The sequence below is a fragment of the Triturus cristatus genome, chromosome 10 (assembly GCF_964204655.1).
Source record: "Triturus cristatus chromosome 10, aTriCri1.1, whole genome shotgun sequence".
Classification (NCBI taxonomy): Eukaryota; Metazoa; Chordata; class Amphibia; order Caudata; family Salamandridae; genus Triturus; species Triturus cristatus.
Window position 1 is genome coordinate 1,025,723,064 of NC_140593.1, and position 27,209 is coordinate 1,025,750,272.

At 42.9% G+C, this 27,209-nt stretch overlaps 1 protein-coding gene across 6 annotated transcripts in view; it reads left to right on the top strand.

The window, feature by feature from the left end:
- Window positions 1–25,415, top strand: part of CCP110 (centriolar coiled-coil protein 110) — a 391,171-nt gene extending 365,756 nt beyond the window's left edge. For 3 of the 6 annotated variants that reach the window (XM_085629056.1, XM_085629058.1, XM_085629057.1), the window contains one exon: window positions 22,997–25,415. In XM_085629056.1, coding sequence (XP_085485182.1) covers window positions 22,997–23,049 — 53 coding nt within the window. In that variant the 3' untranslated portion in view covers window positions 23,050–25,415. The remainder of the gene's footprint in view (window positions 1–22,996) is intronic. The other 3 variants (XM_085629059.1, XM_085629062.1, XM_085629061.1) reach the window with 2 other exon arrangements.
- Window positions 25,416–27,209: the final 1,794 nt, after the last annotated feature.

A 27,209-nucleotide genomic window follows, 5' to 3' on the forward strand; every position in this document is an offset into this window, starting at 1 on the left:
AAGCAGCAGAGCTCATCGCTCTGACACAAGCCTGTATTCAAGCCAAAAATAAGAAAGTCAATATATACACAGATTCACGTTATGCATTCGGAGTCGTCCATGACTTCGGCGTACTGTGGCGAGAGAGAGGTTATTTAACTTCTCACGGTGCCCACATCCAACACGGACCCCTCATTCAAACCCTATTAGACGCGATTCATCTACCTACTGCAATATCGATTATGAAATACAAAGCCCATACAAAAGTTACCGATATCATTTCTCAGGGTAATGACCTAGCTGACAGAACAGCTAAACAGACTGCTCAGAATCAGACTCTCACAACTGACATGACAAAGACAATAGTTGCGACACTAACACATTGCATGACAGTTAAGGATCCCGCCCTTGATGTAATTGACATACAGACACATGCTACACCAGAAGAAATAAAGAAATGGACTGAATTAGGAGGGATCCAAACGGATCAAGGATGGATGACGAAGGAAAAATCTATATGGTTTCTTCCCGACTCTATGGTTCAAGTCATCATTAACACAATACATAGTCCAGCGCACCTAGGAGAAAAAGCTATGCTAGACAGCATTCAACACATTTGGTTCAACAAGCACTTGCGAGCAGCAGCTAAACAAAAAGTTCGTACCTGTATGATATGTTGTCAGTTTAATCCAGGTAAAAGCATCCCCGTAGAGCAGGGTGGATTTCAACCTCCCGATCATGCTTTTGAAGTCCTCCAGATGGATTATATCCAGATGGAACGATGTCGAGGATTCAAATATGTTCTCGTAGTTGTCTGTGCTCTTTCCCGTTGGACAGAAGCGTACCCGGTTTCAGATTACACTGCCCCGACTACTGCCAAACAGTTAGTTCGAGAATTTTTCCCACGGTACGGTTTACCACGTGTTGTCTACTCAGATAACGGCCAGCCGTTCTCATCCGAACTAATGAAACACGTTTCCCTTTTGTTAGGCTACCAATGGAAATTCCACTGTGTCCGGCATCCCGAGGCCGCAGGTCTCGTGGAACGCCATAATCAAACTCTGAAAATTAGATTGTCCAAAATATGTAGAGAAAAAGGTGTCGACTGGATAGTAGCCTTACCAGTTGCGCTCTTTTACATGAGAATGGTAGCACATTCTCGAACTGGGCTATCCCCGTATGAGGTGATCTTCGGTAGACCACCAAATATGTGGGGGACGCCTATACCTCGCAAAATAACTGATGTTGACTGTAATATGCTGACAGATTACCTGGCTTCCTTGATGTCTGCACTACAATCTTGTCGTTCACAGGTAACCGCAGCTTTTCCCGATAATACTGAGGTGAAGCCCCATGACGTGGTTCCTGGTGACCTGGTTTTGGTTAGGAATTTCGACCGGAAGACCCAACTGGATCCTAGGTGGAAGTCGCCTAAGTTGGTTCTACTGACTACAAGGACTGCCGTGAAGATTGAGGGTCGCAAAGGGTGGTTGCACTCGAGTCATATCAAGAAATTTTATGGACTACCATCCAGTGTGAATACTCAACACTGTATTCCCTCACAGACAGACTCAAAGCTCCCCTTGGTTGAGAAATCAAAACCAGAACTTTATAAACTAAAATTGAGGTCTAGCAAGTCAGACAATTTGATTGTTTAAGTCCTCTCCAAGGTGAATCGGTTGAATTTGTCTCTGACATGTATCCTCTAGACCGGAATAGAGAAAGAAATCATCAGATGCAGCTCAAAAAGCATGCGTATTGTAAATCACTTCGTAGTCACTGCACAGTAACATTATTAATTTTGTTTTCTCTAAGTCTTCTGATTATTTTTTCCAGCATACTACTGCACATGTATTACCCTATTCTTAAACATGCTTACAATATAACTGCAGAACATTCTTTTAGCGAATTTCCTCCGCATGAGTTGTCCTATAGATTTGCGCTGCGCAACAACACATTTATTAGTATGTTACATCATTCTCATCAGACCAGCAATGCTACCAATTGTTGGATATGTGGCCGACTCCCTCCCTATCAAAACTATAAGGGAGTTTTGCCCCTCTTTCCATATCCGTTCACACACAATGGCTCCTGTGGAGCATGGTTTAGTTTGATTAATTCCCTAGATTCAAATTCCGCAGTTTATCAAGACAACTGGGTATGGGGAAACCTGAACCTAGTTTTACTTAAAGTCTGCTACCCTAACAAGGAGGGACTCCCCAAAAGAACAGGAACTGATCTAGAAAATGAAGTATATGGATTAGGTAATTTTACACTTAACCTCATGATCCTGAACGTTGAATCTGAAGCTACACCAATCTTGCCCGCCATGTCAGTATTCCCAGTGAAAGGGGAATTATGTATAAGAAAGAATGGTTCCATACACATGGGCCATAGTAAATGCACCACTGTAATAAAATTCAGTGATCAAGGCAAGTCTACATTTAGAGCTTCCCATCATTCCTACTTCATATGTGGCCAGACCGCATATATATGTCTACCTCTAGATTGGGATGGTACTTGTTACATAGCATTCCTTCTGCCACCTGTTTTCCTAGCTCCTCCTGATTATCATAGAAATACCCATTTAGTACACAATAGACAACAGAGAGATCTCCCAATTGTCGATTACACTGAAACAGCATGGGAAAAATACACAGATTTCAATAAAGGATTCTTTCCCTATATAGGTACAGTCACTAATAGTAAACTGATACGTAGATTAACCAGAACCCTTGAAGCAGTAGTGAACGAAACTATTTCCGCCTTAGGCAATTTAACAGAAGAGCAGTCTGCTATGCGGATTGTTGTGCTTCAAAATCGTCTTGTCCTTGACGTCATCCTGGCCGATAGGGGCGGAGCTTGTAGGGTCATCGGATCAAGTTGTTGCATTTTCATACCAGAAAATTCGCCGTCAGTATATAAAGCCATAACCCGCCTTCATAAGATTATAAGCCAGATACACCAGAGTCCAGGCACCTGGACTTGGTCCGGTTGGTTCTGGGGCGTGTTGTCAGCCTGGGGATGGAGAATCCTATCCTTCCTAGGTATTGGCTTTCTCATACTATTCAGTTGCTGCTTATGTCTACAATGTGGGCCAGCGATTTGTGGCCTGTGTGCCACATCGTGTATTCCACCTCCAAGTTTTCATTCAAAATCCCGGAAGAAGAAAGAAGAACAAATGATGCTATATGAACAGATCGATGGATTGATGAAGATCGATATCTCCTGAGGGTCCGTAGGGGACAAGGAGGGAATGAGGAAATATGAATTTTGTGATCAGTTATGTCCCCTATCGTAGACCCCAACGGCTCCATGTGCATGCTACAAGTACATGTATGTTCCCTCCAGTTCCAGCTCTGAAGACGCAAATACATGTGCGTCCACCGTCAACATGTCCTCTTTCAGATCCACCATGAATGGGTCAGATATTCCATTCCTAAGTATGAAAGGCCACCGACTTTATGTGGTTCACTTTCCACATTTTACAGATTCAGGCGAGTAGGCCCTGAATTCTGTCATCAAGCCTTTTTCTGTCTTCTGCCTCTGAAAGCTCCAGTCTGAGCCTGCATCTGTATCCATGAACTTTGTCCTACTCCCTGCGCGGCTAACGGAGCCTGATCCAGCATATTGCCTGCCAAAAACTGTATTTCACCTTCAAGATTATCTACTCCGCTCCTCATCCGATGCATTCCTGTTTAGCAGTTTAGGTAAACATTCCTTCAGCTACCGTGCAAAGGGGCCAGGCCTCGCTGTCCTCATGCAAGTAATTCATGGCTCCGTTACCATGGAATATTCCTACCCCCTCGCATCTCATGTAGACACTTAGACGCTTGTACACGCACTAACAGTCAGTATAGAATAGATTCTATCCTAGAGACCTTTCCTTTTGGATAACACAGTTCTTTAAACATAGGATATTAGATATGATTTGGGATTAGGTTGACATAACCCCCAGACTTCTGTCTCCACATGTAGAGCTAAATGTCAAGTCCCCTTCACCCTCTAGTTGCACGTCAATCACACGTCATGCGGCTGCGCACGCATCTCTGCCAAATATTTCTGCTGACATTGCAGGATTCTCTTATGGATCCACCCATTTGTGACATCATGTTTAATGACGTATTTTAGTTACACCCATGTTTACGCCTTTTTTGGTTACGTATGCATATTTTATCTCTCTTATCAGCTGTTACGCCTCCTGCGTCTGTTACACTATAATGTAATTCTTTTAAAAGTGATTACCTGTCAATAATGTATGCCCTTCCTTCCTGAACTTTCGTGGTGATGGAATAGAATGCCTACAATTCGAATTGTATTCCTTTGTATAGGAATAAAGCCTTTTAAAACCTCTAATACCACGGATTCTGCCTCTTATATTTACTGAGTTATTCTTAATAGACTTTACCGCATAAAAAATAGTACCGGTAATTAAATATTTACCACAAAGTACAAGGCTCCGACCAAGGACCCTTTATTCTTGAGGGCGGACCCGCCAGCGGATTCGGTGATCGTGGCGGCGGCCATGAAGTCTCACTCAGCCTCAGTATCTGCTTCTGTCCCCCCTGAGAAGGACAGCAAGCTGATGGACTCCTACGGCAGGAGAATGTGCAACACCTCTGCCTCGCACATGAAGGTCGCTAGCGCTTCAGCCCTGCTGGGGAGGTATGATCGCTCCCTATGGGATTCCCTGGCCAGATTCGTGGAGAAATTGCCTAGGGAGGACAGGCAGGACTTCACGGAGATCCTCCATGAAGGCGGACTGGTGGCCAACCAAGTAATAAGCGCAGCGGCGGATGCATCAGACCTAGCCGCGCATGGCTACTCCCATGGCATCTGCTCCCGCCGTTCGGCCTGGCTCAGATTAACGGGCCTCAAACCAGATGCGCAGAAAAGAATTCTTAATCTGCCGTTTAATGGATCATCGCTATTTGGAGCTCATGCGGACGACCAAATGAGCAAGATGAAAACGGAATTGGACACCGTAAAGGCTGTGGGACTGGAAAAGCGCAAAGAGTTCCGCAAGCGCTTTCGCCAGGGCGACAAACGTGCCTTTCACCAGCGCGTTCAAACGCCCCAATGGTCCTCTCAAAACCAACAGAGGTCCCAGTTTCAGCAAAGGGGCCGGGGCAGAGGAAGAGGAAATGCTAAACAGCAGCAGTCCTCTAACAAGCAACCTCCCAAACAGTGAAAACTTACTTCCTCCGCGCTCGTTCGCCACTCCGGTAGGAGGAAGTATCACCGCTCACCTGGCAGAGTGGAATGCAATTACAAACGACAGATGGGTGCTGAGTATTGTAGAGCGTGGCTACTTGCTGAGGTTCAAATCTCCCCCTCCGCAGGTACCCCCATGGAAACAGCCACTCCCTCCCAGCCAAAACAAGCTTTTAAAGGACGAAGTTGCCACTCTCCTCTCCAAAAACGCCATAGAGGAAGTTCCAAACAGGCAGAGAAATCAGGGAGTGTATTCCCGGTACTTTCTTGTTCAGAAAAGAGGAGCGATCGGAGATTACAGACCCATCCTCGATCTCCGCCTACTCAACAGATTTCTCAGAAGAGAAAAATTCAGGATGCTAGCACTGCACCAGATCTTCCCACATCTACACCAGGGGGACTGGATGTGTGCCATCGACTTACAGGATGCATACTTCCACATTCCTGTCTCAGCGAAACATCGGAAGTTTCTCAGATTTCACATCTTTCGCCAACATTATCAATACAAGGTCCTGCCATTCGGCCTCAAGTCCGCGCCACGAACATTCTCAAAGTGCATGGCGGTGGTGGCTGCATTTCTCCGCAAACGGAAGATATTCGTCTACCCCTATCTAGACGACTGGCTCTTAAAAAGTTCCACTCCGGCTCGACTCCAGAGTCATCTCTCGTTCTGCCTAAACCTTCTACACTCGCTGGGCCTTCAGGTCAACTACAGGAAGTCGATCCTCAATCCAACTCAGCGGATCCACTACCTGGGCGCCTCTCTAGACTTCAAGCGCAAGCGTGTGTCCTTCGGAGGAGAGGTTATCCTCCATGCTGCAAAAAAGCTGCACGCTTCTCAGCAATATCCCACAGCCAGACAAGTGTCATCTCTCCTGGGATCCATGGCCTCGTGCATCTACATCGTGCCCAACGCACGTCTGCACATGCGTCCTCTGCAACAAGACCTAGAGGATCAGTGGTCGCAGAGGTCCGGCCGCTGGGAGGATCACATTACCCTTCATCAAGCCGCCAAAGATTCCATCCGGTGGTGGATGAAGCGCTCCCATCTGCTTCACGGCGTCCCTTTCCATCAAGCGCCTCCGACACAGACAGTGGTCACAGACGCCTCCATGCAGGGCTGGGGGGCTCATATGGGCCGGCTTCAAGTACAAGGTCTCTGGTCCGCTACCGAACAGAGCTATCACATCAACTTCTTGGAGCTACGAGCAGTCCATCTCGCTCTCAAGTCCCTGTACCCATCCCTGCAGACCGACTATGTTCAGGTTCAGACGGACAACACCACAACTATGTTCTATCTCAACAAGCAAGGAGGGACCAGATCACGGGTCCTGTCTCTGGAGGCCCAGTCAATCTGGAAATGGCTTCTGGCGAGAAACCTGACGATCGTCGCTGTTCACCTGCCAGGGACCCTGAACGTGCAGGCGGACGGCCTCAGCAGAGACTTCGTCGAAGCGCACGACTGGGTGCTCAACGAAGACGTCGCTCAAGACATCTTCCGCTTGTGGGGCATACCAGACATCGATCTGTTCGCAGACGCGGACAACAAAAAATGCCCCGTCTTCGCCTCCAGGTTCCTTCAACGGGGGTCGCAGGGGAACGCGCTTTTGATCAGCTGGTCGAGGACATTGCTTTACGCTTTTCCTCCTCTCCCTCTCATCCCGGCTGTGATTCAAAAGTTCTACAGGGCCAGAACTCGGATGATCCTAATAGCACCGGAGTGGCCCCGGCAGTGGTGGTACCCAGATCTACTCCAGCTGTCGGAGGTACCACAGAGGAGGTTGCCATGCCTGCCGAACTTGCTGACCAAGGACAAGGGGAGAGTGTTCCACCCCAATCTCCCCTCCCTCCGCTTGACGGCATGGCTCCTGAATTCATCCAGTACGGACATCTAGATCTTCCACCGGACTGTATGAGCATTCTTCGGGAGGCAAAGAGGCCCTCCACGAGGAAGTCGTATGGCTTTAAATGGAAAAGATTCTGCTTCTGGTGTAGAGATAACACCCTTGATCCGATCCGGGGTCAAGAACAGGTTATTCTCCCCTACTTACTGTACTTGGCGAAGTCTGGGTTAAAGTACTCTTCCATCAGAGTGCACTTAGCTGCTATTACAGCCTATAGGAAGTCTCCTACCCAGACCTCATTCTTTCAGATGCCAGTGGTAAAGGATTTCTTAGAAGGGCTTAAGAAAGTTTACCCACCTGTGAGGTCTCCTTCCCCTTCCTGGGAACTGAACATCGTTCTCTCTAAGCTGATGGGAGCCCCTTTTGAACCGATTCATAAGGCCTCCTTGCAACATCTGACCTGGAAGGCTGCCTTCTTAGTAGCCATCACTTCGGCCCGTAGGGTTAGTGAAATTCAGGCCCTCTGCTGCAAGGAACCTTACACTGTGTTTCATGCTAATAGGGTGGTGCTCCGTACCCATCCGAGCTTCCTACCCAAGGTGGTCTCGGACTTCCACATTAACCAGGTGATCACGTTGCCCACCTTCTTTCCTCAACCGACCACTCCCCCGGAGAGAGCCCTACACTCTCTTGACCTCCGGAGGGTTTTGAAATTCTATCTGGCTAAGACTCTTACTCTTAGAAAGTCAGACAGGCTCTTTGTGAACTATGGGCCCACGAATACCGGGCTGGCTGCATCCAAGACATCTATTTCAAGATGGATTGTCTCTTGTATAGCTTTGGCTTACCAACTATCCCACAAAGTTCTGCAGGGTAAACCTAGAGCACACTCTACTCGAGGGAAGGCTTCTACGGTAGCACTCCTTCGCAACGTTCCCATGTCTGAGATCTGTAAAGCGGCTACATGGCGCTCAGTCCATACTTTTACGCGCCATTACTGCCTAGATTCAGACGCGCAGGCCGACGCCCAGGTGGGGCAGGCTTCTCTGAGGAACCTGTTTGCATAACTGTAAATGCAAAATGTGTTTTGCTGTTTGTTTTTTAACTGTTTTTTGCTCGTCCGCGAGACTTTGGGTATGGGCTTGCTACTCTATTCATAGATTATGACTATTGATGAGTATCCCCTGGATGAGAAGGATTAGTTACTTACCTGTAATCCTAGTTCTCATCCAGGGGTATACTCATCAAAGTCATAAGCGACCCACCCACCTCCCCGGACGAGCAATGTTTTCTCTTTAAATAAGTGATGTATGGAAGGCAGATCTCTCACTTGCGGAGGCACCGCCAAAAAGAACTGGCCCAACTGCCACCTGTAGTGCATCATGGGAGCAGGGGGTCACAGGCAGGCCTTAAAGGCATGGTCCCCCTACTCTAATGCCTTAAAGGCAGGGTGTCAGTTTTCTTGGTTTCTTGATACTCTGCTGCAGCCTACTGGCGAATGCCTACAATTACATGTTGCTTTATGGCAATAAAGCAGTGCTGTGTTATAATTTGCCTGATGCTTCCTTTTTTCCTTACGGGTTACGGGGGCACTACTATGCAAAAATATGTAATTTACAGCATTGCCATGTTTTGAACATTATTAGGCTGCATTTATATGTTTTCACATATGTATATATATATGTATATATATGTATTTTCTATATGCTCCGGGATCCCGCACATGGGCGGGGATTATTCATAGATTATGACTTTGATGAGTATACCCCTGGATGAGAACTAGGATTACAGGTAAGTAACTAATCCTTACTTACCTCCCAATAGACAATGCCTCCATTCAGCGAGCAGTGTCCTAAGCAGTGACTCCTTTGAAGAGGGAAATTACCACAAATTGCAGCACTATGCCAGCAACCCCTCCCTCCGAGGGAAAACCCTTCTGGTCGTGTGGTCTCCAGACCTCCAGGTCTGCCACCTACAACACCAGCTGAAGGTAAGCGTAAATGCGCTGATGATCCTGGTGTCGATCTGGACACTTTTGATCGCCTAGGAGTACTTTTATGGTCTCTCAGACCCCTTCTCTCCCCCCCCCCCCCATCTCACCTTCCTTCCCAATTCCCAGTACCTCCTAGGGGCAATTCCATCCTCTTCCAGACCTGCCCCAATCTTCTGAACCTTTGGACGTGGACGATTCTTCTAATGCCTCAGATGGCGACACAGAGCCAAATAGACCTTGTCAGGCCTCTCCATCTCTTCCGGTCAGCAACCCCAATCTGGATAACATCCTCCAGGGCCCATACTCAGATATGCTGGATCCACATGCGTTATTGCATCAGAGAAATAGACCCCAGCGGCAAAGGTTGCATTATATGTGGATGGAAGCTTGCGGAAACCTCTCAACAATGAGGTCCTCAGTCGCCTTTTGGCGAAGTCCCCTCTATGGAGGACAAAGTTGCCCTCACTCACGCGATAGATGTAAGAATGGCTACCTTCTTGGTAAAATATGTCCTGGACCCCAAGAAGAGGAATTATGGTTTCTGTTCCTCATGCCAGGATAAGTTGTTGGATGTAGTAGGCCACTTATCCAAAATCCTGGACATGTCTGAGAATGCTAAGGCCTCTTATGCCTTGATTTCTCATGAGGCCTTCTCGTGATGAGTTCAGCGTGCCATTTCCCTAGGAAACACCAATTGCGTGATTTCCACTGAAAGGCTTGGGTCCCGTCTCATAAAAATAGACCCTAAACTTGGGGGAACTGGCATCCGATGCAGGACCCATTGTACAAGGGGCTCATTTTGGGAATCTCTTTATTCACAAACTTGGCACATTTTAGTCCTGTTTAACTCATTAGACAAGACCCAGGCCTCCATTAAGAAGCTTTTTACCGCACAGGTTTTCGCCGGGGCTGGTCGTGGAGGGGGGGCACGTGAACCGCCGCGTGCTTCATCAAGCCTCATCTAGAGGTTCCGGGGCACGAATGGGCCAGTGGCAAGATCACTCATGATTTGGCAACTTCTACCCCATCAGAAGCCACCCACACCACCAAGGCCCTCGAGGGAATCCCAGTGGAAGCTGCTCCTACGCTATCTCTCAAGTTGAGTGTTCAACTTTTTTCGGCGTTCCAACTTGGGGCCAGGTTAGCAGACTTTTTTCACAATTAAGAGGCTCGCTCTCACATCGGATGCTTGGGTCCTTCAGACCATCCAAGATTGCCACATAGAATTTTAGGGCTCGTCTTACCAACCATACAGACCCAATCCCCTCTCCTTCTCCCCATCTCAGGTAGCCCTGGTAGGAACAGAGATCACTCTGCTTCTAGGGAAAGGGATGATTGTTCAGACTCAACTACACCCCTTTAGGTTTCACAGCAACCTCTTCCTGGTAGAGAAGAGGGATAGGGGACAGTGTCCCGTCATGTCCCATCATCAACCTAACGGAATAAAACAATTGGCTGGTTTTCCGCCACTTCCATAAGGAAAGTATCCATCTCCTCAGAGATTTGTTGCAGACAAACGACTAGATGGTGTGCCTCAATTTGTTGGACGCCTATCTCACGATTCCTATCTTTCCCCCTCATTGTCGTTTTCTGGAATTTCAATGGCTCGTACAATCCTTCAAGTTTACCACTTTTCCTTTCTGTTTGTCTTCCGCGCCATGGTGCTTCACCAAGGTTCTCAAGCCTGTGGTGGAACACTTGCGAGCCCGCGGAATCCGACTCATTGTGTATCTGTATAATATCCTTCCCATGGGCCAGTGTCCGAGGAGGTTGTTGGATCAGCTATAATTAAATATCGATCCTTCGGAATCCCTTGGGTTCGTCATCAACAAGCCGAAGTCAGTCACTTACCGGACGCAAACCTTACAATTTCTGGGCTTTGTATTGGACTCGGTCTGAGCCACCTTGAGTCTTTGGTCACAGAAGCTTACCAAGATAAAACACAAACTCAGGTGGACACTGGCCAAGCCAACTAACTCTCAGGCATATAGCCTGAATAGTAGGTCTCCTATCATCGTCCATACAGGCTATTTTCCCTGTCCAACTATATGACCATGCTCTGCAGCGCCTCAAGATCTCCCATCCCTGCCAACGCCTCACTTACTCTAAATCAGTTCCTCTGTCAGAAGAGGCCATAGAGGAACTCAGATGCTGGGTAGCTCACATGGAGGCCTGGAATGGTCGAGACACCTTCGGTTCCCATTCTGAGCTAGTGATAGAGTCCGATGCCAGCGGCACAGGCTGTAGAGCACGATGTGGGGAGTTCGCCACAGGAGGAAAATGGTCATCTGCAGAGCAATCTTCACATAAACTACCTAGAGTTTGTGAAGAGGTCCAGTGTTGTCCTCCTCAAAATGGACAATGTAGCAGCAGTCCACTAGATTAATCACCTAGGAGGGACACAATCGAAAACTCTTTACAATTTAGCCCAAAGCTTTTGGGCATATTGTCTGGAAAACAAAATTTTCGTGCCGACAATTCAACTTCCAGGAAAATCTAATCGGGAGACCGACTGGCAATCTTGACATTGGCGCGACGCGAGTCTGAAAATTGAATCCAACTGTATTCCAGGAATTGCAGACCAGGTGGGAACCTTTCATGTGGATTCTTTTGCGTCCTGACTGGACCACCAGTTGGACATTTACTGCAGTTGGAGTCCGGATCCCAATGCAGTAGCGACAGATGCTTTCCCTCAATCCTGGAGGATGGAGAAAGGTTATGCATTTCCTCACTTTACCATGAGATTATCCATCCAAGTACGAAGCCAACAAGCAGGCCTAGTGGTAATCACCCCGATCTGGAGGCCTCAAGTCTGGTTTCCAGATCAAATTGAACTTTCTTGAGATTCTCCACTCTGTCTACCCCTATTTCCAGGTCTCCTCCAGGATCCCCAAGGGAATCTGCATCACCTGGTTCTGGAGGGGTCTCTGCATCTCATGGCATAGAATATTACCAGGAACGCTGGTAAGTCCCAGGCCTTTCTCTGGAAGCTGCCTCGTTGCTCTCCAAAGCATGGGCAGATAGCACGATTTAAGAGAACGCTCTGCTTGGTCTCGATCGGTGGGTAGGTGTAGCCAACGACCGCTGGATCCTGTGGGGACGGAAATTGTCCGCATTCTGAATTTCCTGGCTTCATTGGCCTACAAATCCGTCAAAACCTTCCACCCTGTGACATCAGCAGGCTATTCCCAGGTGGGGTAACACCTGGTGGGGGACATCCCTTGATGTGTAAGCTTCTCCTAGGCATCAGACTTTCCCTTCCTCCAGAGCCACAATATTCTAGCTTATGGGATGTCAAAGTCTTTAACTTAATCAAGTCCTGGCCTTCTAATAAGTATCCAATCACGGAAACAGATGTATGCAAAATTAGCTGTCTTACTATATTTGGTTTCTTGTTGCAGAGTTTCGGATGTTAGAGCTCTGGATATAACAGGTAGCATATTTACCCCAAATTGGGTTTACTTTCCATATATATTCAGAAGGACAAAATGTAATTCGAGAGTTGATTCATATCCTACGTGTCCAGATGTGCGCAAACTATTTGAGGTAAGAGCTATATAGGCTTATGAAGCTATGACCGAGGATCTTCATCCCCCAGGGGAACAAAAACTACTCATTGCCCATACTGAGCCCCATAAAGCAGTGTCCTTGCCCACCCTCGTCAGATGGGCCATGTAAGAAGCTGGCATTGATACTACGAAATTTGGGGCACAGTCTGCGAGGTGGGCCATGGTCTCCAAGACTTTCTCACTATCTGGAGGACATTTTTTAATGCTGCACACTGGTCCTCAGATTTTACCTTTAAGAGGTTTTATTCTAAACCCCAAGACATTGCATTGCTGCTGGTTTGAATTCGCCTAATCCTCACCTCCGGTCCTGGCATAGAAGGAAAAATACCCTAGTTATCGTATTTAAAGTTTCAATTCCATTAAGGACACAGAGGCGAGGATTAGCCCACCCTTAGGCAGTAAGTCTGTTGTAACCGCCCTATGCGGTACGTGGGTTATAGTTTGCATATCAGAAGGATGAGTGATGATATATTTAAATGTAAGAAAGAGTCTTCTTTTTTCTTGGCTTGCGTTTTGCACTGTTAAGGTTATGACATTGTTGTTCTATTTTTTATAATATGATTTTGTGGTTATTTCCTTTTCTCTAATGAATTTTGCTGGGAATAGAAGCTCATATGATCTTTGTTTTACAATGGAGTAGATTTGTCTAAACCGGATTGAATCACGAAATGATTGGTTGTCGTCACAGGAAGAAAAAGGAGGCAGGAGCGTCTGCAAAGGACCTTAAAGGGGCATTCATGGAGCTGATTGGATGAACTGTTTGTTCTCTTCCCAAGGTTTTATGGGAAATGTAGTTTGATTATGTTACTGTTTAGAAAATGGCTGCTGGAATAAAAAGTGAAGGTAGAACAGCCTAATACTCGCCTCCGTGCCCTTAATAGAATTGAAACTTTCTGTTACGATAGCGAAGAACCAAATTTCAACCAATCAGAGAACAGACCCTGAAACACTCTTCCCCTGCAGGTCCGCCATACCTCAAATTTCTAACCGCTCTTCGTGTGTGAGGGAGTCTCCTGTAGCTCTGCTCAGTTTGCACTGCTTCAGTCAACTTTGACCTTTTTTCCTCAGAATTGAATTACTTTACCCTACAAGCAACTCAGAGGTACCACCTGCTGTGTTTACTGACTAGCATCATGTCAGAGGGATCTTAAAAGATACTTTTCTGACATTGTAAATCTTGTGGGAAACCAAGATTAATTTCTGAGACCCCCATAAGGAATGCCTTTATTTCGTACACTCTTACCATAAACCAAAGAAATATAAGCATTTGAGAACTTTTTCTGCTACAACTCTAAAAGACCGAGAAGCCAAGCTACTTCTGTGGCTTCTAAAGAAAGACTTGTGGTAAACCTACTTCTGAAGATAAGGGACAGTTATTCTTCTCCAGGAAGAAAGTGTAAAAATGAGGGCTCAACCTCATATGAAGAGGCATCAAAGAAAATAGTCTCACTGACTCTGATGGAAAAGTCAATGAGCAAGAAAGTTTCTGGTTCACCTCCCTCTCATAAAAGGTCTTCCACATCTACATCAGTGCCTGTAACTCCTTTTAACGGCTGAAGCATCGACGAGGCAATAGTCTATGACAGAATCAGCCGCCTTAGCAGTGACGACTACAGCGTAGACGACACCGATAACGAGAAAGATGACATCTTCTTCGTCATCGAGGAAGCTGATAGTGATTGCGTTGACAGGGACGTTTACGGCAACAAAACCAACATCACAGTCGCAAGCAGTTCTGAAGAAGACTATTCTTTCCTTGTCGTTTGCACAGGCACAGTTGGGAGCAAGTATTACAACTTATGAAGAATCCTGCTCCTGTCGCAGCGGTCGTTCCTCGACTGGATAAGAAATAAACTGCATCAGAAAGGTCGCCTACATGTTTGATAGGCCATCCATGTCCAGATTCTGTGGTGATGCAGGCGACCTATAGCAGGTCCAGGAATCCTTCTACTCTGTGTTTGGTACCTCTGAATAAAGAAGGCTGATGCCTGGATAATATTGGTAGGCCGATTTCAGCAATGGCAGCAACATCTATCAGAGCATCTAACATGCTGGCTATATTAAGAAGGTATAGCAGGCAAATGTGGTCAGACACGGCAGTCTTACTAGAATTTCTACTGGAGGAAAAATGGAAGCTAAATAAATATTACAGGAGGATGAGAGAAGTTCATCTGGAATAACAGATTCAGCAATGGATGTGTCCTCTTCAGCTTTCAGACAGTTGGCGGGTGCAACAGTTCTAAGTCAGCAACGTTGGCTGAGGGCCACTGACTTTCATCCAGGAGTGCAAGCCAAAATATTAGACATGCCTTTTGACGGTGAAAAGCTTTCTGAAAAGCATGTCGATGATGCCCTTCAATCTATTAAAACAGACACTGATATTGCACATTGATCAGGAACTTTACAACAGCGTTGTTTTAGGACCTTTTCGGGAAGCAGATGAAGAGGCCAATTTATGCCCAGAGCTTCTTACCAAGCTTCTAGATATCAACACTATCCCCAATTTCAACAGGGGCATACTCAAAACAGCCTGCTCATAGACAACCTCTGACTGAACTAAAAGGCCACGAGGCCTCCAGACAACAGTGACAATTTACAGCCACTAGTCACCTCAGTCTCTTGACAGCAACATCAGAACAAAGAACGTTCCACCTATTAAAATCATTGGAAGAACATCTCTTCAGACAAATGGGTGTCGTATGTAATACAGCACAGTCACACCCTAGAATTTGTTCAAAAGCCTCCCTGACACACTCCGCACGAGTTGTCATCAGCATCTAGCTCTGTTAAAAAAGGAAATTCTGTCACATGTCTCCAAGGGTACAATAGTAAAAGGTCCGCTCGTATATCAGAACAAGGGCTTCTACTCCAATTTCTTCCTCATCAAGAAAAAGTCTGGGAAAGGGAGACAAGTTATGTATCTAGGACTTCTGAACAAATACATAAAGAAACAGCCTTTCAGAATGCTGTCTTTATAGGAGATTTTACAGCTACTAAAGTCGAGCGATAACATGATGTCACCAGATCTGGAAGCGTACTTCCACATCCCCATACATGCAAAGCATCAGAAGTACCCGAGGTTCGAGGTGGCAGGGTGCCATTGCCAATTCAAAGTTCCTTCCTTTGGGCTTCAATCGGCTCCCAGAGTTTTCACAAAATGCATGGCCCCGGTGGTGGCGTTTTTGAGAAGAAATGGTCACCAGGTGTTCCCATACCTGGACGACTGGCTTATCAAAGGCCCATCATTCAGCTCAGCAAAAAGATGTACTTTAGCCTGTCTTTAGTTGTCCAAATTTTTGGGTCTAAAATTAAACCGAGAAAAGTCATGCCTTATACCATCCAGAATATCCATTTTCCTTGGAGCAATTTTGGATACAAAAGCTGTCAAAGCTTATCCAAACTTAGAGAGAATTCAATGCATATTGGCATTCACTATCAAAATACTTCACTTCTGTTTGGGTGTTCAAATCAATGTTGGGAATGATGTCGTCTTGCACCCCATTAATTCCAAATTGATGATTCAGGATGAGACCGTTTCAGGAACAACGGGATGTGCAATGGATTCAGACCCAGTGATCATACGAAGACACAATCAAAATTACACCAACTATGAGGCTAGCGATGGCATGGTGGGGAAGATAAGAAAATATCTCTTCCAGCCTGTCGTTCATTCCCACTTCTCCTCACTTTATAATGAGGACGGACACTTCCCTAAGGGGTTGGGGAGCTCCTCTTCAAAACCTGGAGATTCATTGCAAATGGTCTTCTCAAGAAGCAAGAATGTACATCAACCTCCTAGAGTTGAAGGCAGTGTTCTTAGGTTCCAATCCTTTCTTTCCCAGAATACCCAATACACTGTCTTGGAACGAATAGATGATTCCACAACCATGTTCTAGCTCATAAAACAGGGAGGAACGAAATTGAATATGTTGTCCATGCAAGCCCAACAAATATGGAAATGGTTGCTTATTCACATTACCCTACAAGTGGAGCATGTTCCTGTAGTGGAAAACAAATGGGCAGAGTCCCGAGCAGAACTTCGAGACAGTGTCACAAATGGGAATTAATTCATCAACAGTAACTACAATTTTTCAAACAATGGGGAATCCCAATTGTGGATCTTTTTGCAACTCTTCATAAGAAAAAATGCAAGATGTTCGCAAGCAGATTTCTTCAGAGAAAATCATGGGGAAACACATATCTTTTGACCCGGACAGGAATGTTTGCTTACACGTTAAAAATGAAACTAGAACTTTGCTGCCTCATTGTGATAGCTCGAGCGTGTCGAAGGTACTATTGGTTTACATAGCTTCTTCTCCTGTCAGAATGTCCTCTTATTCAGCTCAAATCAACAGCAAACCTCATCTCTATGAACAAAGGTCAGATCATTCATCCACAGATAAGTCTATCAACTTATCAGCTTGCCTCTTCACAACAATGAATTTGGATCATTGAATATCCCAGAGGAAAGTAAGGCACTTCTAGAGCAGTCTCGATCAGATGCCACTTGTAAATTCTATAAAGCGAAATTGAAAAAATTCTGCTATTGCTGTGCAAATAATGATCTTGTACATCCTCTACAGAACGGATTGAACCTTACCTACCACACCTGGCAAGGTCAGGTCTAGCTCATAATTCAATAAAAATGAATCTGGCAGCTATATCAAGATTTTGGTGACTAAGTGGTAAGGTTTCTCTCTGGTCTAATGGACTGATTAAGGAATTCATGAAAGTTCTCTTCAGAGCCTATCCTCCATTAAATAGTCCTTCAGTGACCTCGCAGTTATATGGTTTTATCACAGCTGATGAGAAGTTCCTTTGAACCTACTCAAAAGGTATAAATGAAACCACTAGACGAATAAGTCAAAATACAAGCTTTTATGGTTAATTAACCCTTATTACAATTGAAAGAATTCAGGGTGATACTGACAACTAATCCTAAATTTATTACAAAAGTTCCAACTTTGTTTCACTCAAACAAACCAGTTTGTTTTGACGACAGTCTTTAAAATCCCTTTGACCACAACTGCAAGATTCCTGCATTCTTTGGATGTCAGAAGATGTTTAAAGTTGTATATGGAGAGAACAAAGACTTTTAGAAAATCCAACCAACTACTAATGGTGTTTTCCCTTGCTAGAAGGAATTGCACTATATCACAGAGCAGTTTAGCTCAAATGGGTATATGCAGCCATTGTTTTGTCATGGCAAAAGGCAGGAAGGCTATTGACCGTGAAGGGCAAGGCACATTCCACAAGAATAGTGGCCACATCTACAGCCCTGTTTGCTGGGGTTTCTTTAGCGTACATTTGCAGAGCAGCAATGCGGTCTAATGTCCATACCTTCATTAAGCATTATTGTTTGGATTTTTCTTGGAAAACAGATACTGCTGTTGGGAAAGCAATCTTACGTCGCCTTTGTCAGTAAGATAAAGAATTGTTGTTTACTACATATAAAACTTTGAACCTAAAAGCATACCTTAATATCTGGAGCAGGAAATGTTAATTTTAGCAAAATTACCATCCAAGTATGGTCATTTTCTTCATCCGATTGATTTTCCAATCCGCTGCCTCTGCTTTGCACTGCATACTTATCTTATTCAAGCATGTGAATCTATGAAAGATTCAATACTCAAGAAGAAACAAGTTACTTCATTGTACACTGGTTCTCTAGTATTGATATATTTCATAGATTCACATGCGACCCTCCCTCCTCCCCATTGGGGCTCACCACTCCAAACATCTTTTACATTAATCTTGTAAACTCATGCTTGGAATCCGAGGTATGGTGACCCTGCTGGGGAAGAGTTATTGGGGGTCTGTGCTCTAATTGGTTAAAATGTGAATGGTTACCAATGTCACTTAACTTGTTCTGGTTCGCAATGGTAATCTATGGCACCGCTTGTTATTACCGTGAGACTCTAACCAGGACGGCTGGGAAGATTCAGGCATGTGAATCTATGAAAGATATAAGTTCTGGAGAAACACAGTGGACAGGTAAGTAACTTGTTTCTTGTATCTCTTAAATGAAGTGCTTTCTGGCCGCCTAATTGACTTTTTTTCCTATTTTTTTATCTGATGAGTCTTAAAACCACCTCTAAGTGCTTCAAACCAAATGCCTCACCCACATTAGCATCACATGAAATATAACTGCCATGGACTAAAACCCTTTAACTCCAAGTTGAAGCTTACTGTGTCTTTAAAAAAAAAAAGTTTGCTATAGATCCTTATGTCATTTAAATCTGTGTACTTATGCTTATGCTTATGCTCTCCTATTTGGGGTGACCATATCAAATTTGCTTTTGTACGTGAGAAGAGATCAATTTACATGGAAAGGAGATGTAGAAATTGGAACATTTCTCAGTTCATGCTGAAAGCTGTTGTACTTGCAAACCATGTTGGGAATGTATGCATCTCAAGGACAAAGTGTTTTGGTCACCTACATTAAACCTAGATGTGCAGGCAAAGCATTTCTGAATGCTGGATCAGTATAATTCACAGAATAATTGGAGTTTTATGTATGAAAAGGGACTTTGGTATACTTCATTAAGTTGATTATATTAAACATGTTCCAAACATCCAAAGTAAAATATTGCATCATTATTATCAAATTCAGCCAACCTAGTATGAAATTGTTCATTTAAATATTTAGGACCAACAGTACTTAAGGCAATAGCTAGAAGTATCTTTGAATAATGGTGTAAAAAGAAGGTTGTTAAGGTGTAACTTGCTTGTAAGTATTTTGTCTTGTCATTGTTGAATACTGATGGTAGTCCTTCACTTACATTCACCATGCAGACAAACCATGTATGTCTTATGACCAATATTCCTGTTGTGATGAGAACCACTTTGGTCTTTTTTATTGAGAATAGACCAACTTGGTGCTGGGCGCTTTCTCCTTGTTTTCAGCTGTTTTGTGAAATATTAGGTGGTAACTTAAGACCTCCTGGCTTGCACCAGCTGCATGATGGGTGCCTGTAACCTGGCTTTTTTTTTAGTATATATGCACAGAAACACAGACGCTTTCTTTTACAATAATAATTTGATTTATAAAGTGCTTGGTTACACTCTGAGGTTTGTCCCCGCCCTATGATTGACCCACCAACCTACAGCCAAGCTAGCCTAATAGCGAACTAACAAACCAAAACTGAAAAGATACTCCTAACAACAGTACAATATCCAATCTAGGCCCTGCCGTATGGCAGCTGGAATAACCAAGTTTTAAGCATCTTGCGGAAAACTGTTTCCGAAGTCTCCATCCTAAGATAGGGAGGTAAACTACTCCACACCTTGGCCGCTCCAAAAGAGCAGCCACCAATCTGGCCTTTTTTTCCACAAAGGGAACCAACGCCAGCTTAGCACTAGAAGGCCCGAGACTGCGTCTTGGGTGATAAGGTTTCACCAAAAGAGGACAAATACCGCGGGCCCCTGCCATTAACGTTTTTGTGACATACATGGCTTTGAAAGAAATTCTCTTGCTTAGAGGAAGCCAGTGCATTTTGGCAGGGGCTGGATCAGAGGGTGCACATCTAGGCAGCTTCAACACTAAGGGCCATATGTAGGTAAATTACATTTACCGATTCTTAAATACCGAATTTTACCGATTCGGTATTTATGAATCGGTAAATGTAATGTAGGTAAAAAAATACCGAATCGGTAAGTGTCGGTATTTTAGAATCGGTATTTACCGATTCGGTAATGGCAACTGGCTTCCCATTCATTCCTATGGGCCTGGAGGCCCATAGGAATGAATGGGAAGCCAGTTGCCATTACCGAATCGGTAAATACCGATTCGGTAATGGGGGAGGCATCATCATGGGTGGCAGGGTGTCACATTGACACCCAGTTGCACCCCTGATTCGTCCATGTGTGCACATGTGGCGCACATACATGCCCTAAGGACATGTATGTCTGCCACATTGCACACTTCAAAGTGCACAAAAATGCTTTTTTACACCTATTCGTCATTTACCACCAACTTTTAGTTGGTGGCAAATAACGAATCCCCACACCCACGACACACTCCCCCTACATCTCATTTCAGGATTCGGTATTTACCGAATCGGTAAAATTACCGATTCGGTAATTTTACCGATTCGGTAAATTACCGAATCCTGAAATGATCCCCCTACATAGCAAAAGCCTAAATACCGGTCGGTAACGGTATATTTACCGAAAATCGGCCGTTACCGACCGGTATTGGGCTTCCTACATATGGCCCTAAATGTGCAGCCGCATTTTGCACTGTCTGATGTTTGTGCAATATTCTCTTAGCAGCCCCAATATAGAGAACATTGCAATAGTCCGACTGAGTTGTCTCCATTGTCTGCACTATAGCATTCCTGGCGGTCAAAGGAAGGAGGTCCTTGATCTTCCTTAGAGTCTTAAAGGTACTAAAGCATTTTCCTGCAACACAAGCTATCTGACTGTCAAAAGTCAGCTGAAGGTCAAACCAGACTCCCAGTTCTTTAACTTTGACCTAGGTGCTGGGACAGGACCCAGCACATCTGGCCACCAGATGGAGGTCCAGACAGAGGGGTTTTACCAACAATGAGGACCTCTGTTTTGTTGGCATTAAGTCTGTGACACCTACTGGTCATACACCCTGCCATCTCCACCAAGCAAGATCTAAATTGTGCAGCCCAACCTCCCACTTCCTGGGAAAGGGTGACCGTAAGTTGCGCATCATCGGCATAAGACACAGTAGTTACATTGTGTCGCTCAATCTCTGCCAGGGGGCGCATGTATATATTAAATAAAGTAGGGCTCAATGTGGAGCCCTGGGGCACCTCCTGAAGCAGAGGCAGTGTCTGATAGGGCTTAAGCACCGCATTATAATTCGCCTTGCTGTCTGCAAGCTTATACACAGAGTGTAATATGTTGTTTAATACATTGAGTGTGGGAAAGGGCCATAGACAAAGCCTTGAGTGGTCAGGATGCCACCACCACCCTCCCCCACACACTGCATCAATGGTAGTAAATAGCATCTGCGGCATATGAATAGTCAGTGAAGACACGCTTGAATAATTACCCGCCAAACTTTTAGGACTTCAATGTAGATTCTTACCATGCAGAAGCAGGATCACAGATTGGAAACAAAAAATCCTCTGGGTCATCTAGAAATATGGGTTCTCCAAAATTGTGAGTTGTACAAATGACTTCAAACCACAAACTCAAGATTCTTACATAGATTTTTTTTATTATTATTATAGCTTTCCTTTAGCTCAGTTGATGGTTCTCCTTCAGCCTGGTTTTTGGACACCCTACAATTTTTGTTCATCTTTCAGACTGGACAAGTCTGAACTCTACGTTATAATAATTTGGTGGTGGTAAAATTTAGAGATGAATATCTTGTTGCCTATATACCTTTTCTCCCATAAAATGTCATTTTAGTCAACACAAATGACGACTTGTTCATTTCATTAGTTTGTCTCACAAAGAGGAGGCAGATAGAAACTGTACATTTGCCTTGGGTGCCTTTCCTCTGGGAGCGGAAATAAGAAGGCTAAATAAAGGATGAACTTGCCGAAATGTCCATAGAAAGCTCAGCACTGCCTGACTGAATAGCTTTGTAGTCAGGTGGTTAATTTGATACTAAACCAACAATTGATATAAAAAACAAAATGGGTTAAAAACGAACGGCCATGAATTAACAAGCATACTTGAGATTTGGGAAAAGCTATAAGCCCCCAATAAGTAATGCAAAGTAAAAGTGCAAATCCGTGTGACTTTGAAAATGGCAATGACTTGAAGGAAATGCCTTAAAAGATTAAAAAGAAAACTAAATGCACAAACGCAAAACACTTTAAAATTAAAGCAATGTAAGTACCAGTAATGGAATGAAATGAAGTAAACACTGTTACTTGCTGTCTGGCCACAATAGTAAATCAAAGACTCCGCAAAGAAATGTCACACAGTCCAGATAGAATCAGAGCAAAATGAAAGCTCATCGACTGTGGGGGGGGAAGGTGGGTAAACTGCATGTACACTTCTTTCTTGATTCAGGCGTAAAGAAACATGAATGTCTGCTGTCATGATAATTCTTTTCAAACGTATCTCTTTAATATTCTCTTGATACATGAAAGGAGTGTCTGCTGTGCAGGGGTCTGAGTCTTTAACTTTCAGGTTGTATGTATAGTTCTAAACTGGTCTAACAAGGCAAAATAAGGTGAAATGAAAAATATTCTACCCAGCAAACATATTTTTCAAGGTACAAAACGGGAATACCTGTAGGACTATGTACATTTTCATCTTTTTGACATGAACTCAGGGTAAACATACTATATCAAGCTGTAGATTTGCTTGCACACGTATGTTCCCTAGCACTATGTGAACTTGAAATTAATGAGCTGACCTGTGATTGAGAACAAGCTGACTTATTGTTCTTCTTTATATTTTAGGAGTATTTGCAGGAAGAACCCAAAAAAAGAAGCCAAATGTTGTGACAATTTAAGAAGGCAGCACTCACTTGGATGAAAAGGAGAACGAGACATTTTATCATTTAAAAAACCAACAAAAAAGATCTGCCTCCAGTAAAGAGTGTTTCCTGGTTGTGTTGACAATACATATGATAAAGTAATCCCCGAACATGTTGCAGAAGAAAAATATGTAAAGTTCTTCTGTCTGATTGGAGTATATGTTAGGTTTTGACATCAATGGCCATGTATAATTGATCTAATGCAAAATTTCATCATTTTTGTACCAGTTCTGGTGTCAGGTTTTTATAACGTTGTTACATAAAAAGTTGTAGAGGAACTAAGGGATGGTAGTACCATGAGAAACAGGCATTTCCAGTTAAGAATATAGTTCTAGGTTTGTTTAGGGCATTATTGTAAACATAGAATGTAATGCCCGTGGATTATGAAGTATGGTGTTTACTAACCCACACAATGTACGGTTGGCATGGTTCAGCTGGTATCCAAGTGCAATTCTTTTTGTATCATGCACCTCAAAAAGTAGTTTCTTTATGAAAATCTGCGTTGGCCTGCATTCTCAAACAGACAGGTTGCTAGGTCCATAAGTAATTGAATAATCTGATATTTTTCATCTGTGAGAAAACTGTAATGTGTATACCTTTCAATATGGAAAAAGCTTATTGCGTTCTGTGTTAAGTATCTGTGACACGTGATGTCATGAAGAAATGTGTTTACTGTATATGACATGTTTTCCAATCTGATCTTCTTTTGTCACATAGTCTGGAGCCGAAACCAGAAGTCAGCCAGTTGTTTATTTCTAAATTGGTTTAAAAGGTTTCTTTTAATAAAGGAACCTTGTTTGCTAAAATGCAGGAGTGCATCTGACTGACTGCCTAAATGAAAGGGGTCTGCTTCTGTTTTAGTGTTAATTTCAGAAGCTTGTATTTTCATGTCCATATACTTAATTGGTAGCTGAGATACTCTCCTCAAACTTTAAGCAGAAAAAAACATAATTTGGATTATTTTCTTTGATTTAGCTCCTAAAGTACTGCTGGCCCCTGAATATCTTTCTTGGGTTGGTTAAGTAATAGAGTTTTGCTAAATATACAGAATGCAACAAATATGATTAAAAAAATCAATCCCTGGCACACAAGCTCTGAGATGCTTTTTTACAGATGTGTTTAAGGGAAGGAAAACGCAGTTGGTGTTTTGTAGCACAGTGGAGAGATTACATTTTGTGCTTCTTTTTGGACACTAGGAATGTAGTAACTCCTGCATTCTTTAAAAAAAAAAATGCGAAAAGGCTTCTGAAATAAAACTGTACAATATTGTAAAATGCCTCCATCTGCTTGTCCATGGGTCAATATTTCTGTTCTCATTGATCATCTCATTTGTTGATAGGCTTACCAACTACTCACTCTTGAGGCTTCTCTTTAGGGATCTACAGTTCAGACTCCCCGGTTTAGTAATTTCTTCCCTTAGTTACATAAGAATCTTGATTCTTGGTAATGGAGCCAGAGTAAGCTGTTCTTCTATAGTGGTATGATAGGCTGACATGGTGTGCCTCAGGCATTTATACTTACTTTAAAATACTGAACTTTACCTCACTTAAATTGACAGCTCATACTGGTTTACTATATGGTCGAACTCTGCATTAAGGATGTGAAGAGGGCTACACAATAAGACTATTTCCAATTATGCTGTCTTGTTGTCAATTTTAGTAGTCTTCAAGAAGAAACATTTTTTTGAACTGTCAATAGTTATTGAGCATGTGGACCAAATATATTGCAACTACAGGCACTTTGTGAAGGCCTGTTTTTCCTTAAGAGGTACAGTTGTTACTTTTATTTCTGTGACACCACTCTAGATAGTTCTTCTTTATGGACTTATGAATTAATAAAGACAATGCGTATGTACAGATTGTAAGAAATGTTGGGTTAAATCCCCAAAACATACATACTTTGGAGTGAAAACAGCATACATTTAGATCTTGCTATTTAACAATACAGCCAGATTGTATATTTATGGTAATGGATTACCAGTACTTATAATGCACTGAACATACCTAAGTAGCTTGGAAGTAAATGTTTGAAAATGAAAACTTAATACTCCATTTTGTTTTTCCTAATGTTCTTTCTCATATGTTTTGATGTTGTATTATACTTAAGGTTACATACCAATTAAGCTGTTACTATGCCTTCCTCTTAAGTGCCAGAAAGCAAATCATTGTTTTGTATTTATTTGTAAATGTTTTTAATTTTCTTTCAGTTGTGCCATTTTTTTAAGTTCAAAGCAACCAATTTATCATAAAATATATTTATTTTTTTACTATTTCATTATTTGATTTTCAACTGTTTTGCATATTTTCTTATGCTTGCTGTAAAATAAAGTGCAGTTATATATATATATTTGTAGGGTATGTACTTTTTTCTCTTAAAACATTCTGGTTTTTATTCAGTCTGATTAGACTATCAATGAAAAATGTCGGCCCAACAAAAATAAAAAAATAAACAAAATGTGTATTTTTTGCATCAGAGACAATAATTGGTTACATTACCATAACTCAGTATTGTGCATTTCAACGCCTCCGCTGACTTTAATCAGTGTTTCTGAATCAAGACCGCAAAGTGGCTGAATATAGCTGGCAAATAAATGAGTCACAATAACAGTGTTTCATCCGTTCAGCATGAAACTTCTATGGTTGGCCTGCAGACTTACCATTAGAGTGAAAGAGGGCAGGAATATGACTGAATGTACATAATTTATGTTTCTGGAATTATTAAAGTTCCCGATAGGGAAAGTCATGCAACCTTGCAACATCTTCCATATCATCATTTCTCCATGTAAATCATGTATCTTACTAATTTAAAGGTTAATATTTGCATTGGAGCTGAGAGAGAGAGAGAGAGAGAGGGAGGGAGAGAGAAAACCTGATCATAACCATGTTACTATGTGACAATAAGCACCCAATACAAGTCCTTGAACTTAAATATTAGCCAGTGTACATTTAAATTAATGTATTAATTATTGGCCCGTAGAGAAGTAGAGTACTTAGTGACGAGACTCAAGATAGGTTCCCCCAGAAATTCTTGAAAAGATTTCCTTACTAATTATGTTAAGTGACTCCCATGGCATATTGGTTATTATTTTTTATATAGTTTGTCGTGACTTTTCATTATGTTAGAATTATCCCTCTTTTAACAGAAAGTCGTGTATCATATCTCTAGATATTTATTTTTGGGCCAAGAAGATTGTCAAGAAGTCTATTTGATCTCTTGTACTGCGCTTAAAAAAACTGTTCATATTTGAGTCCCTCAGTTTTTGACACATACTCAAGTTAGTAACAGTTCCTGGTGTATTTTTCCTTTCTTCTTTATATTTCCAAGAAAGTTGATAATCCAACAGATTAAGTTATTTCAAGGGCTTTTAAGGCAAATGCTTTCAATCTGCTAAACAGAACTGCAAACTTGTAGGATACCTGGTCGCAATTCATTCTATGTTTCCCGGCTAAGGTCTAGCAAGTTCTTAATTACAATCAGGTGAATTCTTTTGAACCTATGAAAAGTATTTTACAAATGTATACCATTTTTAGACACTACGGTTATCTTTCTGAACTTCATTACTCAGAATGGTTTCAGCATCTTTCAACATCAGCAGGACTTTTCAGGATTTCTATGACATAACATATTTTCAAATTCAATTATGTTATGCTTTTAAAGGGCAAGTGTAATTTTGTGTAGTGTAATTACACAAAATTATTGTGTAATTACACATAAGTATGCAAAATGCATCTATGGATTAAAAAAATTAACTGTCTGGTTGGGTAAAATGTAAGCTCAAAAATTTAATTTTGAGTTGCTTTCTGATTGCTAATGTTAAAAACACTGCCACTCTTGTTTAGATTTGCAGTTTTCCTCTCAAACTTTACCCAAATATTCCCCCTGTGACTAAAACACATAGTTGAAATGTTTGGTGACCTCCCATTTTTTTAAAAACAATTTTTATTGATTTTCCATTTATCCAAAATAACAAGGGGGGTTTCAGTTACATACCTCAGATAGGTAGCAAAGTCACAGTGCAAATCAGGTTATTTATGGCATAAATGGAGCACCATATGATGTTCATATCAATTGTTCTGGCATTGCATACGGTCATCGCGACAAGTATTTGCAACCAATGAAACTTCACATCCCCAACC